General features: G+C 41.6%; 1 protein-coding gene across 1 annotated transcript; it reads right to left on the bottom strand.

Annotated features, from left to right (window-relative positions):
• Window positions 1-6,514: 6,514 nt before the first annotated feature.
• Window positions 6,515-13,827, bottom strand: CBLL1 (Cbl proto-oncogene like 1; the record flags this gene model as incomplete). The annotated part of the gene is made up of 6 exons (XM_082498085.1): window positions 6,515-8,779; window positions 9,332-9,405; window positions 10,234-10,317; window positions 10,576-10,676; window positions 11,030-11,197; window positions 13,536-13,827. The coding sequence occupies 6 exons, from the start codon at window positions 13,825-13,827 to the stop codon at window positions 7,738-7,740; spliced, it is 1,761 nt and encodes a 586-aa protein (XP_082354211.1). The 3' UTR covers window positions 6,515-7,737.
• Window positions 13,828-16,468: the final 2,641 nt, after the last annotated feature.

The raw sequence follows: 16,468 nt of genomic DNA, 5'->3' as shown, positions 1-16,468 counted from the left end.
CCAGGGTAGAGGGAGCACTGATCTGTTAAATATTTTCATTAGTTGTTCTTTTTTTGGCAAAAATCTGGAATTATGTGATAAAATCTGCTAATGAAACCAAGCTGGAAGATAATATTAAAGTGAGGAGGCTTTGAATACAGAAAGAATGAGGTGACCTTGAAGGCTGAGGTAAGAAAAGTTTGGCATTCAGAACACACACTCATGCATTTGCAGGTGAGTAACAAGCTGTGGTTCTGCAGTGGGTGATCATGTGCCCAAAATGGCGTGGGAGAGGCGGCCTGCGGTGGTAATCACAGCAAGATGTTACAAACCACTTTCTACAGATGTCAGACGGATGGTGGGCAGTTGTACTAGCCCACTGCTCCTCTGAGCGTGCCACAGCAGGCTTGCTGGCTAAGTCAGGTACGTGTCATGTGCCAGACAACCAGCACAACAGTACCTGATGTACAACCAGGACATTGCTGAATTGCCTTTCCAAGGCAGCCTTCCAAAAAAGACATAAATTGTATCAGAGCAGATTTTCCCAGCAGAATGAGGAAGATATTAGTGCTACTGTGCAATGCACAGGGGACATTTCACTCTAAGTACTCCGAACTTCAGGACTCAGGCCTCCGGTTCAACAAAGATGACGTCAAACGGCAATTAATGAGGGAAATGACTATAGGATCTTTGTGGAATGGAAAGCCTGTATCGAAGGACTGGCAAAAAGAGATATAGATAGATCAAAGATTTAACCTAAGAGAGAGGAAAGGCAAGACAAAATTTAAGATCGTCCTATGAGGAAAAAAACCCAAAAAACAAAAAACTGGCCAAACATAAATATAAGCTAGATATTGGAAGATGGTTCCTAACTTTTATAATAGTGAAATCCTGGAACATCCTTTCCAGTTAGAACAAGAGGAGCAAAAAACCTAAACTACTTTTAAGGTGAGGCTTAACATATTTATGAAAACCATGATACCACACCACACCAGTGGAATATGGACTTTCTGACTCAGGCTGTTCTTTCCAGTCCTGTGTGCACATGCACCTATACAGACTCAGGCAAAGATCCCTAGCGAAAGCACATCAGCCTGGTGGAACACCACATATTGCACTTAAAAACCATATTGGATTTGCTGACAGGCTTCAGACTGAGAAAAAAAATTCTTTTCTAAATTGCACTCCTCAGAACAATTCATTTCAATACTAATGACTCTTCTGATACAGCACAGTGCCCCAAAGCATAAATCCCCCTTCCAAAACCACTCACCATTCCTTAAATGGACACGATACCCAGACAGCCTTAACCAGAGCGCCTTGCACTCCCATGTCACATGTCCCTACCAGCTATTTACCACCCTCTTAAATCACCCAACTCCTTACTTTTTAATGTTGACAACAGCAGCATTGTTTCTGATGCTTTATGTTACTTCCCCCTCCAGGTACTGGTTATTTCTGCATTCAACTCTCTGTTACCCAGGTACTAACGTTTCTCTGGGCAGTTTACCTTCATTCAGATTGTAGCACATACATCTTGCTCTGTTGTGGGATATTGTGCTGATGCAGATTTAGTGGCTTACTCTTGAGATGGAGACCTTTGGAAATCTGGATATTTATTGGTCCTCCATTGGGCAGTGTTGCTGCTCAGTATGAGAAATACCATGTACCGCTTTTTAATACTTTACTCAAGAATAAGCTAAAAGGCAAATTTCATACCCGATTTCTTTTTGGAGAGCTGACAGGTTATTGTGTTAATTCATCACCACGTATCCTTAGACTACCTCTCCTCAGCGGAGTGCAGATGCTTGGTAAGTAAATAACAGGTATTTTAGAACCAGCAAGAGGGATAGAAAATACAGAAGCTGTGGAGCCTGTGATGCTCAAGCCTACTCTCAAGCCTGGTTTTCACTTTGCAGTGCAAAAGAGATTGCCTGTGTGAAATATAGAGACAAAAATTACAAAGTTATTCACTTATTCAAAGGCTTGGGCCCAATGCAGAGAGCATTACAATGTGCAAACTCGAAGTGTGGCCAGCAGGTCAAAGGAGGTGATTCTGCCCCTCTACTCCACTCTCGTGAGACCCCACCTGGAGTACTGCATCCAGCTCTGGAGTCCCCAACATAAGAAGGACATAGACCTGCTGGAGCGTGTCCAGAGGAGAGCCACGAGGATGATCCGAGGGCTGGAGCACCTCTCCTATGAGGAGAGGCTGAGAGAGTTGGGGCTGTTCAGCCTGGAGAAGGCTCCGGGGAGATCTTATTGCGGCCTTCCAGTACCTAAAGGGGGCCTACAGGAGAGCTGGGGAAGGACTTTTTCCTAGGGCACGTAGTGATAGGATGAGGGGGAATGGCTTTAAACTGGAAGAGGGCAGGTTCAGATTGAACATTAGGAAGAAGTTTTTCACTTTGAGGGTGGTGAGGCACTGGCACAGGTTGCCCAGAGAGGCTGTTGAGGCCCCATCCCTGGAGGTGTTCAAGGCCAGGCTGGACGTGGCCTTGGGCAACCTGGTCTAGTGGGAGGTCTCCCTGCCTATGGCAGGGGGGTTGGAACTCGATGATCTTCAAGGTCCTTTCCAACCTAAACCGTTCTATGATCCTATGATTTTTTCAATTTCAAATTAAGTTTCAATTAAGGAAAAAGCATATTTAAGCACTTCTTTACCAGAAAGAAATGTCACCACAGTTCTAGATTCTTCATCCCTATGCTGAAATGTGGATAGCTTTCTTTTCTCGCCCTTCTTTACACATCTGCTCCCTTCTGCTTCCTAAGAAAATGCCAGAAAGTTTACCTGATCCAGCAATGGCAAAGAACAAGTGCAGGAACTCCAATTAGTACTTATGTGATTTTATTTAGTGTAGGAAATAATTCACCATAAATTATCTGGAGCTGTGTTCAAGCATTGTTTTCCACAAATAGGACTGAATAAAACTCTTGTTGATCGACACATTCACAACCATTTAAAACTACTCATTGGGAGGGGTTGGTTTAGCAGTTAAGATGAAGTTCTTTTGTGAAACATTACTACATAAAAATGGAAACATTCCTGCCCGCTTGCGTACATTATCACTCTTCCCATTAACAGAAGCGTATTACAATCAGTCCTACCCACACTCCAGAATCAAGATGACTGAGCTAATTTAGTGGCTTCCTGCTGCTGTTCCACCCACACCTCTGCAGACGTTATGTTGGATTTTTTATTCTCTAAATCTCTTGTGCTCACCAACTAAGTCAAAACTGAAAACATTTTTTTAAAAATCCCAACAAATCCCCCATATTTAGAGAACAAGGAGATGCAATTCAGAATAGGAAAAGTTTCTGAAGTAGCTGTCTTATGACTAAGTCAAGACTAAGAGGAGCTTTAAACTCAGTTATTCTCACTCACATTGCACAAACAAATGCAGCTGTTCAGTGTACAAACTGGTCGGTATGAATCAGTAGTGTGAACATAACATACCTGAACACAGTGAAGAAGCGCACAGTTGTGAAGGCACCATTACTATATAAAGATGATTTAACAACTTCTAGGAATCGTTTTTAACAACATAAAATAAAAAACAGAGGAAATACAACTGGTATAATACTGACATTTCCTTTAGACATCTAGTCAGGACAAAAATGAATAAAAACCTTGCAGATTTCTCTGCTGCATTGGACCCTTTAATGTCATATATATGAACAGGAAAGTTCAAACTTGTTTCCCATACATTCAATATTACATTGCAACTGCAATCTGCCGTGCTCCTCCAGCTTCCCAGGCTTGACCGTACCTTCTGATGCCACCCTGTGCATGCTTGTGTCAGCAAACACAGCAATGCACACAGAGAGAAACAACACAAAATCAGACACAAGTTTTACAGAGCAGAAAACGTTTTGAGAACAGAGAGGTGTGCTCAGACTCAACCCACAGAGAAAGCACATCCACAAACATGCTTCTGAGAACACTTGACTTTACATAATATAGGAGATTTTTTTTCTCCCTTACTACGTGTGCAAACTCTAACATGGGATGAACATGAGTTACTTCCACTTTATTTTTTAATAAAAAGAATTGGACACTCCTTTGAGAGCAATAAGTGAAAAGCAGCAGAAACTCCATCTGGTAAGGTTTTCTAATTCTCTTGGATCCGATTTTTAAAAAATAATTCACATTTTTCTTTTTTAAAAGGCATGAAAAATATCACTTAGCACACGTAGGTATCCAATTTTTATGTTAATAGGATTTAAAAAAACCTCATCGAACATAAAGTACATGTTCACATAATCAGCTTGCTGGTTGTAAAGCATGCATGGTTGCAGGCAATCCTTTAAGCAAGGTTATAGATGGAATTGAAGATAAAGCATAAGGAGACAAGCATCTAAACTACAGATGTTTCCAGGCCATCTGCTGGTGTCCTTTCATTCATTCATTCCATGGTGGACACAAACCATCAAACACCTTTTCATTCCCTTCTGTGATGTTATCAGAGGAACCTACAATGACTGACAAATTTGTATGTCATCAGTTCTCTTTAAACCTTGAGATCTGCTCGGCAATGCCTCAGCAGGGAGATCACTGCCACAGACAGGGATATTTATTCAAAATAAACATCAAATGTTTGTCTTTACAGGAAGAAGTAAGTAGGAATCCAAAGAATTTGCAAGTACATCTTACCATTTCTAAAACTGTCAATTATACAAGTAAATACAACATATGGCATTTCTGAACTTCACACCGAAACAATCAGATATTTTGCAAAAAAAAACCCAAAACAAAACCAAACCACCCCAAAACATGCCCAAAATCCCATAAACCAATTAGAAAGAATGTTAACATAAGGTTTTGACCAATGCAGATATTTTTTAACTTTGTAAATATGAAAGCATCAGCAGTACCCTTAGTTACACAGGTATACTTAATAAATAAAAAAATGGATTTAGGTGTTCCTACACAAGTGAGACATAGAGATTTGACCCAAGTCCAAGTCCTGCCTACATAAGATTACTTTTCAAAAAGTCCTCTATCACAAAGACTTTTGATCCATGGTCACTAAACAATTCAAGGGATCCTACTGATTTTTGGGGGTAATATGTCATTGTCTGTATGACACATCAACTTTGCCTCAACTATAAACGGGAAAAAAAAAAAATCTCACACGTCCTCTACAGTGACACTTATCGTTTGTGGTTTTTGCTAGAGCAAAGAAAGGCTGCTGTTTTCCCTTAATCAATTCAACTGTCTCAGCATTTTCAGAAAAGCACTTTATCAATAACTTCAAGAATAGCTTTGGACCCAGAATTACTAAGTTTGAACCCTTCATCTGCTTCACAACAGAATGGGTAACACATAACAAAAGCATGCAACCTCTCTTGTTTCTAAAAAGTAGCACGATGGAAAGAGTTGCCTTATTTCCTCATCACCTGCAATGGACGGGTAATAGCTGATTTCAGAATGTTTTATTTTCCAAAACAGTGCACTGGTGAGGCTGATGCATCTCCCTGCACAAAAGCCTGTGCCCTCACAAGCCTGCATGTGTTACCTTTTCAGCCTAAACAAAATGAAGCTCTGTTTTAAACAAACAGGTATTTCACTCATTAAGTTTGGCTTTGCAGAGTCAAAGAATATTAATCAGATGTGCAGATTTCCTCCCAGACGAAGTTATATGTTGTAATATAAATGTCCCTAAGCCTACCCCTGACCAAACAATTTAACAATGACAAAAGGGGGTCCTTAAAAGCTCCTCATGCGTTTAATATACATTACTGAAACAAAATAATACTGGCAGTCATTTTCACCTTAATTCACATTAAAACTAAATTTTCAACCAACCTCATACCAAAGCAGATTATCACAATCAACCTCTTCTTCTTCACCAGTGTGTTTTATTTAAAATTACTTATTTTTCAGAGAAACCAAACCAAAGAACTCTGTCTTAGAAAGAAGCATATTACAGTTAAGCAGACTTTTAATCAATGGACACTTACTGGGCATTTGTATACCCAAGAATTTATTTGTATATGTCAGAGTTTATTTGCACTGCTCTAAAGAAGTATTTATTTGAAAGGCAGTCTAGAAGATTTGCCCTTGGTCACAAGGAAACCAATGGCAGTCAAGGACAAAGTAAATCTCAAGAGCCCTTGCTGTGCTAATTAAAATTATGCAGCTTATATGTAAAATTAAAAAATTTGGAATGTTACACTGCCAAAGCTCTTTCATAAATTTAACAGTTATGAGCCAGGAAAAAAATGGTTACAAAATAAATAGTAACACTGAGGCTTTAAGATAGTTCAGATTATTCAAGACCAGTAGGAAATTACAAACCTTAGAAAAAACCCACCAGATTTCTTCATCTAAAAGCACTACTGCTAGAAATGTGGCATTTTGAAAAAAAAAAACAAAAACAACACAACAAACAAGTGTTCAGCACTACCATTGATTAGAAATGCAAAGATAAGCACTCCAAAACACAGACAGTATTGTCTTAGTATTGTCCAGTTCAGCTACCAGCTGCACTGAAAAAGAACATTCTCATTTTTTATTTATTATATTTCTCCTTTTTAGAAGTATGCTCATAAAACCTAAGTTTTGGGCCAAAACAGACCTGAGGGCCTGCTTGTATTGCTACTTTAAAAAAAAGCAAAACACCTAAATATTGTCTGTTCAATTAAACCTGTATCACAAAATCGCAACAGATAAAGTATGTGTAGCTTTTTTATTTATGTCTACATAAGGGATGTCAGACCAGTTCTTTCAGGTTATCTAAATGGGATGTTTTCTTACTGTACATATTCTAGAAAGTGACAGAGGCAAACGCCACTTCCTTACCCAAAAATAATGTGCTTCTCACAGACATGACAAGCCAATTCACAGCCACTTGCACGCAAAGGTAGTCATGGGTAAACACAATAGTTGGAATTCAACTCCAATGAGTAGTGTACAGGTAAACAGAACCTTCTGAACCAAAACTAGCTTTAAAACAAACCAACCAACCCACCCAAAAACCTAAACCCCCAAACAAAACCAAACAAACACCCAGCAAAACTCTCAATACATTACATGGTTTCACATCATGCCCACAGCTGTATTTCTGATAAATTTACCTTGCTGCACGAATTTAAAGAAAAAAAAAAAAAAAAAAAAGAAAGAAAAAGCTGAAATGCAGTATTCTGCATGTCTGATCTCTAGTGCCACAAATTCACCATTGCCTGAATTCATTATAAGTAATGGTAACTGTTAGTAGGAGAAATATTAAAGTTCCCTTAATACGTCATTATGCTGCCCATTTGGAAAGTATTAGTGCCAAAATGGTGTCCCAGAACTATGTCTGTATTAACTTCATATAAAAACCCACCACTTTTACAACCATATTTCAATTTAATTATTGTACATAGGTTAACAAAAATGTATCACAAGTGAAACTAAACACTGGATTTAACAAAAATAATATTCAGAATGGTACAACACGTGTTCATTTTCTCCAGGAAATAATATTACAAGTGTTCATCTTAGGACAATTCAGCCACACTAGAGACAGAAGTTCTGTTAAAATGCAACTGTGGTCTACTAAGCCACTTATTTTAGCACTACAGAGTATTTGAAGTCAAAGTCCTACAGCCAAGGCTTAAAAATCATTTAAGATTCAACCCCCAAAACGTCTTACAGTCAAAATGATAGTATTTAAAAAAAACACAACAAAATAACCCCAAAACAATTAATTAAAAGGTTGTTGTATATAGTTTTATCCTCTTCATAGCACTCTATTCACACAATTGCTCATATCATTGGTAATAGGGTCTGTACCTGGCTTGATCAGGGTGGTGTGGTCCAGGAAGCGGGGCCTGAGCAGGAGGCCCTTGCATCCTTGGAGGTGGAGGCGGCCCCCTGGGAGCTGGCCATATCCCTGGACTCATTCCCCCGGGCTGTGTGAAAGGGGGACTAAGAGTTCCTTGATCTTCACTGAACTGTGGCAAAGAGTTAGGATTATAGTGATGGGGAGGGGGTGCATTTACATTTACAGGTGGGCCTCCATGCTGAGGAGGGGGAGGTCCTGGAGGAGGATGATTCATATATGGTGGCATCTGGGCAATTATATGTCCAGGTGGCGGGGTTATTGGAGGAGGAGCAGAGGTCATTGGTGGTGGAGGAGCTTGGCTATATACCATGTGAGGAGTACCTGCTGCCTGGGGAGGATGCTGCAGTGGATGGCTTATTGGTGGAGGTGGTGGTGGGGGTGGTGCATAATGTTGCTGTGGTGGCATAATATGATGAGGGTGCGATACCACTGGTTGACCCTGGTACTCAGGATGATGATGAGCAGGTGCAGGGGCTGGTGGAGGTGGTTCTCGAGCACCTGAATTTGAATCATCCTGAATAGGGACAGTTATTAAGTTGCTGTGTTTTCTCGTTGAAATGCGGAAGGTGTCCTGACTGACTGGGCGAGGTGGCGGTGGAGCCATTGACATCTCTGCAGGAGGCGCACGAATGTCTTCATGTGGCTGGTTGTAATGCTCATGTGGCACATGCTGTAAAGGAGGTGGTGGCATCATGATGTGCTGCTTTGGCGGAATGTGGCTCATATGATGTTTCTCAGGTGGCATTATGAAACGCTCAGGAATTTCGGCAGGCGGTGGGGCAATAGGAGGATGCACAGGTTCGATTGGAGGACGAGTAACAGGCTTTCCAGCTCTCATGTGACGGTGGTTGATGTGAGCTTGTAAGTCCCTCTGTGACAGGTAAGTTCTCTTGCACCCTTGAACAATGCTACACATGAAGAGAGACCCTCGGACACACTGCTCGATTCGCTGCACAGGTTCATTACAGCTAAATCAGAAGAGAATATTGGTTTATTGTCATCACACAGAGCTCAGCCTGCCCTTCCCCCCCCCCAAGTCAACCAAATTACCATAATTACCCAAATTAGAACTGACAATTTTTTCCCCCGACTACAGCAATGAAAGAAACATTTCATTGATTTTGAAGTTTATCTAGTTTTTAAGTCTCCAGACACAACTATGAAAGAACATAAAAATTTCATGAGGTGGAAGTGTATAAATAGCATCATTCTCTCTCACAAATTCCTTCTGTGCATTAAGACTTATCAAGAGTCACTCTCACTAAACTGCCATTTATTCCTTTTCAAATTAGAGAAATAACAAGTTATCTACACAAATACTTAAACAGCAAAGTAAACACTGATCTCTTACGATCCCAAAATATGATATACAAAACTATAATCAAGTGGTGTAGTAAAGGATATGCTACTGCCTCTGCTAAGTGGACATAAATAAGAACTATGTTAATACAGTATCTGAAATAAGGTATTTAAGTTATTTTCCTACATTTCATTTAATAATAAATTTTGAGATAACTTACCCCGGACACATCTTGTCTCCCTTTTTCTCATGTAGTATAGCACAGTCATAGCAGAAAACATGCTTGCAAGGTATCTAGAGACAAAAAAATGGGTCTGTTAAGCCATTGTATATAAACATCGATGTCATTTTGCAGAATACAGTTCCTCCCTCCAGAACACAATTTCTAATAATAAAGGCAACTAAGTTACCTATGAGGTAACCAGCAGTAGCTAGCAGTTTACATCATCTTTGCATAGAAACATTCTGAAACAGTTTCTGTTGAGTCTGGCTTTTTGGGGGGTAGGTTTGTTTGTTTGTTTTTAAGAGTCGCAAAAGCACATGGGCAAAAGTTTAAGTCTTGCAATAATACCAACACCAAACATTTACAGAAGCTGCATATGCAATCTAATTGCACTTGTCTTGCTGGCAAGGAAGGAAAGTTTTAAAAGCATTAACTGGCATTAAGTCAGATCCTGAAGCCTGTTACATCACACATAGAAATCTAAACCAATCTCAGGGATTTTGTTACACTAATTTTAAAGGGATATAAAAGCAACCAGTGTTTTCTAACTTCATTGCAAATCTTTGAGATAAAGAGCTTATTTATAAAGCTACGTTGTGTAAGGTCAAAACCCACTGAACTTGAAAGGGTTTTTTGTTGGTGACAGTGTTTTGATTTTTTTTGTTCAATGTTTTCAAGGTTACTTTATTAAATCAGGAGGTAAAGTAAAATCAGACAGACAGATGGAACAAAACCACTTCAGCAGTGAAGGCCCCCAGTTCCACCCCGATATTCTTCTGCTGTTTATTCAGAGGCCTGCTGAAATCAGTAACCTCTACCGGCCTCACAGAGACATAGTAAAACCTAATTTTACCTAAAGGGAAACCATGACTGCACCTTCCACTGATAATTTCACTCACCATGCGTCCATACATTTTGATAGGCAATCCACACTTATCACAGAAATGGACTGGTGTATCATCCTTTTCCCCCAACAAGTTTATCTGATAGGATAGAGAAAGGGGTGGGAGAACAAAATCCAACATCATTAAAGCTTCTCATTTCAATTATCACCTACACACCCACTATTTCTGAATTAGTTAAGAAGGATGCATGAACAACAAAAACATGAGAAAGCAGAGAACATATTTTCAGTCAGTCAAAAGTAATGGAAGCACTTCCATTTAAGAAGGTGTCTACCAGGGCTACCCATAGTTTGGTATGATTCACAAAGATTCACAACTTCCCATCCATGACTTTACCTTATAGTCCCAAAAGATGGGTCCAGGGAATCTTCTTTGATTGCCAAACATTTCACCTCCTTTGCACTCGTATCGCTCTTCTTCGTTATAATCAAATTCTTCTGTGGAAAGAAGAAAGAGAAGAAAGACACAAGCCAACCACAACACTTTCCTAATTGACACAGGCTGCTATTAAGAACGTGTTATTCTGTACTGAAATCATCAAGAAATACCACAGGCCTTCTAATCTGCTGGGCCCACTCCACAGAAGGGTACAGTCAAAACAGTAAGATAGTCTGTTTTGGGAATGTACACCATTTAATCCTTATAGTGTAGCAGTACCCAAGAATTTGAAGCTTCTTTTGCACTTGGACAGAACCTTGGACTCTAAGTCTCCAAGACGAAGTAAAATCTTGAACAATGCTGCAGAATAATATGCTTCCCTACTACAGGCCTAGTATTTATATTAATTTACCTTCATCACCAGCTTGTGTCTTTGAAGGCATCCTGTTCATATTTCTTGGAGTTCGAGGTGCAGGTTTGGTTTTATTGGTCTGTTTTGAGATAAGCTTTATAGGGATTCTTCTACGAACGTCAAGACCACCCAATGATCCTGAACTATTTGTTCCTTGCAAATCATTGTCTATGAAAGAAAAAAAAAGTTAATGTAATTTTTCAGTTATCTAATAGTTCCTAAAGACACTAAATATTAACAGAAGAGTTTTAAGAAAAACTATTTTTAAAGCTTGTTTGAGACTCATGCAACATATCAAAGTTTAATCACTAAACATCTTTACATACAGTTTATTCTAGAATTCAAGTCACAAAACTGTATTGGGAGCAACCCCGATTTTAGGAAATATACTTATAAAATAAAGGTATTTTAAAAAGTTAGCTAGTCTGTCACTTCTCCACAACGGGAAAAAAAAAAAACATTAACTGCATAGCTCCTCTCACAGCATGAACAGCACTGAAGAGTCAATTCTTTGTACAACCTTGACAACATAGAAGTTATGAGAAAAAATAATTTTTACAATTTATGTAAATTGGTTCTTAAATTTGGAAAGATACTAGTTCCCATCTTGACATATGAACATCTTGAAATATCACTTTGAAATTTAGCATAAAGTATCACAAAAACATTGGTACTTAAGAGTATGTAGTGGTATCCTCACCAAACTGTAAAATATTGTTCCCCACTACATACAGAATTCTCTTTAACCAGATTTAAATCTGAGTAGCAGAGCAAAGGAAGCAAGAAACAGCCTGACACATGCATCAGTAGATACAGGCTCCAAGAGATAATCTATAGGGGGTATTGCAACAAGCAACAGCAACAAAAGGGGTACAACTCCTTTAGTGACTCTACCTTAAACCACTGCCTGGCATCTCATTAGTACAAAAATAAAGTTTTGTCCTTCATTAATCCACCCAGCTGACTTTCTTTTTAATTGCAAATGCCATTTTGACAGACGTTTCAAAGCAGGGCATGTTCAGCCTTTGAAGGGGTGTTCCACAAGCCACCAAAACTATGAACTGTGACAGCGTCAAATCGGGACTGTGCCCTGACAGTCACTTTACCTCAAAATCAAGAACCCTCAACTTCCTCTGATAGATCAAATGTATTTATTCCTCTTAGCGCTGTGGCTGACACGTTTCAATCTAAAAGGCAATATGTAAAAAGGCACGAACAATAAAGCCTGGTTTTGCTTTTCTTCATTTGTTGCTTTTGTTTAGGCTGTCCCGTTGGCTAATCAGATGACCCAGCAAACATACACCTACGATACCAGGCTTCCCCAGAGACTGCTGGGCTAGAACGTCAGAGATAATAATGTTAAAACTGTCTACTTTCTATTTTGGGGGAAATTCTGTTTTCTATCAGAATACACAAAACCACAACACCATAGACAAGAAGAAGTCTCTGCAGGACCTCAATCTATTTGCAAATAAAACAAATTTTTAAAAATCCAAACCCTTGTGTATTATTTAGTCCCTTGAGCTGCCAACAGGAAACAACTAAGTTCTGACGCTTCTGCCATATACTATTGCAAGCTAGGAATATTTACATGAGTTAGCTGCTCAACTAATTAAAACTAGCAAGTTTATTAGTCATTCATGTTTCACAAAAGGATAACAAATTCCAGTCTGTGTAAGCAGAACTAGCATGATTAAGTCCAGGATAAAAATATGAAAAGCATACCAAAATTGTTAAGACTACTTACAAGAGCTCTAATTAGAGGTGATACACCCTCCTGAATTGTCACCTTCATCAAGTTTTACTTTTGTTTTTAAAAAAAATCATTAATATAGCTCAAATACTATACCTTATACATACGGATTTATAGTGCAGTCTTTGCTAAGGGGAAGAAAAAACAAACAAACAACAAACCCTAGCAAAACCCCCACCTTCACTCATCTATTCCCTGGACTATGCCAGTACACTAACCAGCAAAGTATCAAAGCTACAAAACCAAATCTAAGCACATGAGAAAGTTTCCTCCGCAAAGCACAATCACCCAACCAGAAAACACGTTATCGGCACCGATCTTGGGAACCGCAGCGGGCAAACGAGCGCCTCGCCGTCACCTCCCGCACGCTACCGGCCGCATCCACCTGCTGCGGGCCGACGGGCTCCGGACACACCGTACTACTGAGCCCGGGCTGCCCGCCCCGGGGCGGTAGAGGGGGCCCTGGCGGCTGAGCTCCGCTGGGGGCGGCGGGGGAAAGGCCGAGCGCCGCCGCGCCGGGGTCCGCCAGCCCAGCGCTGAGGGGAGAGACCAGGCCCCGCTGCGCGGGCCGCGGGGAACCGCGGCCAACGCGGGCCCCACCGGCGTTACCGGGGGCCAGGCCGCATCCCGCCGCCACCCTGGCGCCGCCCCGCACCCAGCGGCCCCACGCTCGGCCTCTCCCCGCCCGGTAGCGCGGAGCGGGCCCAGGCGGGGACGGGTATAAATGGGTCCCCTGGCCTCTCCCCTCCTCACCATTGTGGTCCATGATTCGGCGCGGGGCACTGTGGGAGCGGAAGGGTGCGGCCGGAAGCGGAAGTGGCCGGAAAACGGGCGGGTGGGCGTAAAAAAGTGCGTAGTGAGGAAGTGTTTGCGGTAACAGGCTCGCTGCGCCCCTGCGGAACGGCCACGCCGCCGCAGGACAGTAAGGGCATGGCGGAGCCCGCGATGTGGGAGAAGATCGGCAGAGCAGCGCGGAGCAGTGCCGCAGCGGGAGCCTCGCTCCCGACAGGCTCTGCGAGGAGGCCGGGGAGGAAGGCGCGGCCATCCCGCAGTGCCTGCCGGGATGGCGGCTGGCGGACCGTTGCTCCCTGGGGGGTGTAGTGCCGCGCGCCTCGTGCCTGCGCGCTGCGGCCGGAACCGGCGGAGATGGCGGCGGCTACGGGGCTGAGAGCGGCACGGTGGGATCCCCTGGGCGGTGGCGGGTGTGCTGTGCATTCCCGCGGGGGTCCCGCCGCGGGCTCTGGGGGCTCCTGCCCCGCGGGGAGCCGCTTCCAGCCGCTCTGGGCGGAATTGAGAGGCGCTGGCGGGCTCGGCAGGCCCTGGGAGAGCGGTTGGAAATAGGAGGCGTGACCGACCCTGCGGCTTCTTGGAGAAGGGTGAAATTAAAAAATGAGAGGGGTCTTTCCGCTCAGGAGGCACGACAGCCCTGCCTGCGGGCTGCCAAGGAATCGGACAAGTCTGAGTCCGCGCTGGGCGCTCTCAGCTGCTGGTGGTCAGGCTGCGGGTTTACCGTGTAAACGGCGGATTCCGGACCGTCGGGGCTGTAGGAGCGCCAGTGACTTGCCGGGACAGCGGGCCTCCTGCGCGCCCAGAAGCTTCACAGCGATAGGATGCACTAGCCCAAGAGACTACTTTGTGTAACTGCCACAAACTCAGCATTTTGTAAATCCTGCGTAATTCGGTGGGGTACTGTCTTTATAGAGTGCTTCTACAACACTGAAGAAAGGAAATCGTAGGTTATAGAGTAGAAAGTGGCCTCAAGCAGGCCTTCCACCATGCTAAGGTAGGCGCAACTCCATTCCAGGCACTTCAGATTGGTGACCATCTCACCAAAAGACTCCAGGATTGGGATCTTTTGTCCCTACAGACAATGTAACATTATCTTTATATAGCCTTAATGTATAAAAGCTGCCATTTAAGCCTAATGTTTCTTGTCTTCTCCCCACAAGGCAGAGAGAACAGATTTTTCCCTTTTGTCTTTGTTGTTCCTGAAAAGGCAGACCCAAGGGAAGCACGATGCTGATCCCTCCATAATATGCTTTATTTCCCCAGAATAATAATTCACAAAGAGAAGAGTTTAATAAGAAAACAAATATGCAGATGCATGGAGCATGTTTTCAGTGTGGACAACTTTATTTTCTAGTTAATGGATACACTTACTTTTAAAATGCAGCTTTTTAAAAGGATAAAAAACTTCAAACACATCTCCAAATTTAACACCTTACATGCAAAGACAATGCATACAAAAATATCACTTCTTCGTTCTACTCAAAAAAGATAAGCATGTCTAGTTACATTACTTATGGATGTTTGAATTAGTACAAAATTGTACAGAATTTTAGCTTCATTGCAAAATCCATTCTTTTGGTATCCCTCATTTTGATGGATACATACATAGAAAATTAAGCAGCACATACCCCCTGACCCACTGAGAAAGGTATTTGAATGCCTTCTGCATGTTACCTCTTACCATTCTGTGTAACTGCAGGCTTTGTGTGTAATGCTATTTTTCAGGAAAAGTTGAATATTTTGTGCCAGTTAAATTAAGAACAAATACAACCATGCCTTGAAGAGGTACGCAAGCCAAGAATAAGTGCATTGCATCATTTTTTATCACAATTAATTCCAGTGAAAATACCATCTTTGGAAAGGAAACTGGAAGACTGTTGAATATTTAATTGCTTTTTCTAAATACCTGTATGGACAAGAACTGGAGGAGGTTCAAAAAATAACATAAGCCCACATTTCTGTCAAGTAAAAATCCATGCTCAAACTTCAAAGTGCAGATGTTCTCTTGAGGAAAAAAAAATTCCACTGCTATAATTTTTTACACCATCTTTTCCATAGTATGTGTTCTGCATAAAAATTAGCTGAAACCTCACTTATCAGTCCCAGGTAGGATATTTTATTTTCTACGTAAAATGCACATCCACTTTAGAAAAGCAATACAGCTTCTGAGAAACATGTTACTGGCCTTGTCCTGCATCGCTATGTGCTGTGTGCACTGGCAACAGTGGCTTATGTTCAGATTAAGTTGGGGCCACGGCCTGATACGAAAGTTTTGTCAGTAATGTGGGCAGAAGTGCCAACCTCTTGCGTTTGGCTGGTGAATGGGAGGGGGGAGAATGAGGACAGGTAGAGCTAAAAGTGTGAATTGTCAAATCGCAGCCTGAGCCTAAGCGTTAGTGTAAATAGAAATTAATACTCCCCTCTGAGGAGGTGCAAATCGGTCTGATATGCTGCTTAAACAAATGACTCATTTTCAGCTTGACATGCAAATGGCGTATGTCTTTGTAAATACAAACCAGCGTTTTTCCTGCCGGAACATCAGTATCATCTAGGTTGAAGCCTGTATTGCATTCAAAATGAGAAACTTCACTGACTGTCATGAGGACTGAAGTTTTTGCCTCAATTGGAGAACAATGATGTCAGTCTGGTGCTGTTACCTACTATGCAAGATACTGTCCAACTGACTGAAGGGTATAGGAGTTTTTTCACTGATTTTTGTTGGAGTTCATTCAGGTCCTTAGAACAGAATAATTTATTTAGTGCTTAGCTTTTAACCTGAGATTTTCCACTAACATTACTTGCAGCAAAAATCTTCTCTGTGCAGTGTGATATAGGAAAATTTCTCTGACGTAATCAAACAAGGGAGACTTAAATATGTGAACATACTGAAGCTAATT

The sequence above is a fragment of the Vanellus vanellus genome (genome assembly GCF_965231255.1).
Source record: "Vanellus vanellus genome assembly, chromosome: 1".
Classification (NCBI taxonomy): domain Eukaryota; kingdom Metazoa; phylum Chordata; class Aves; order Charadriiformes; family Charadriidae; genus Vanellus; species Vanellus vanellus.
The sequence above is the reverse complement of the archived record's forward strand: the minus strand, read 5'-3'. Positions and strand labels throughout refer to the sequence as shown.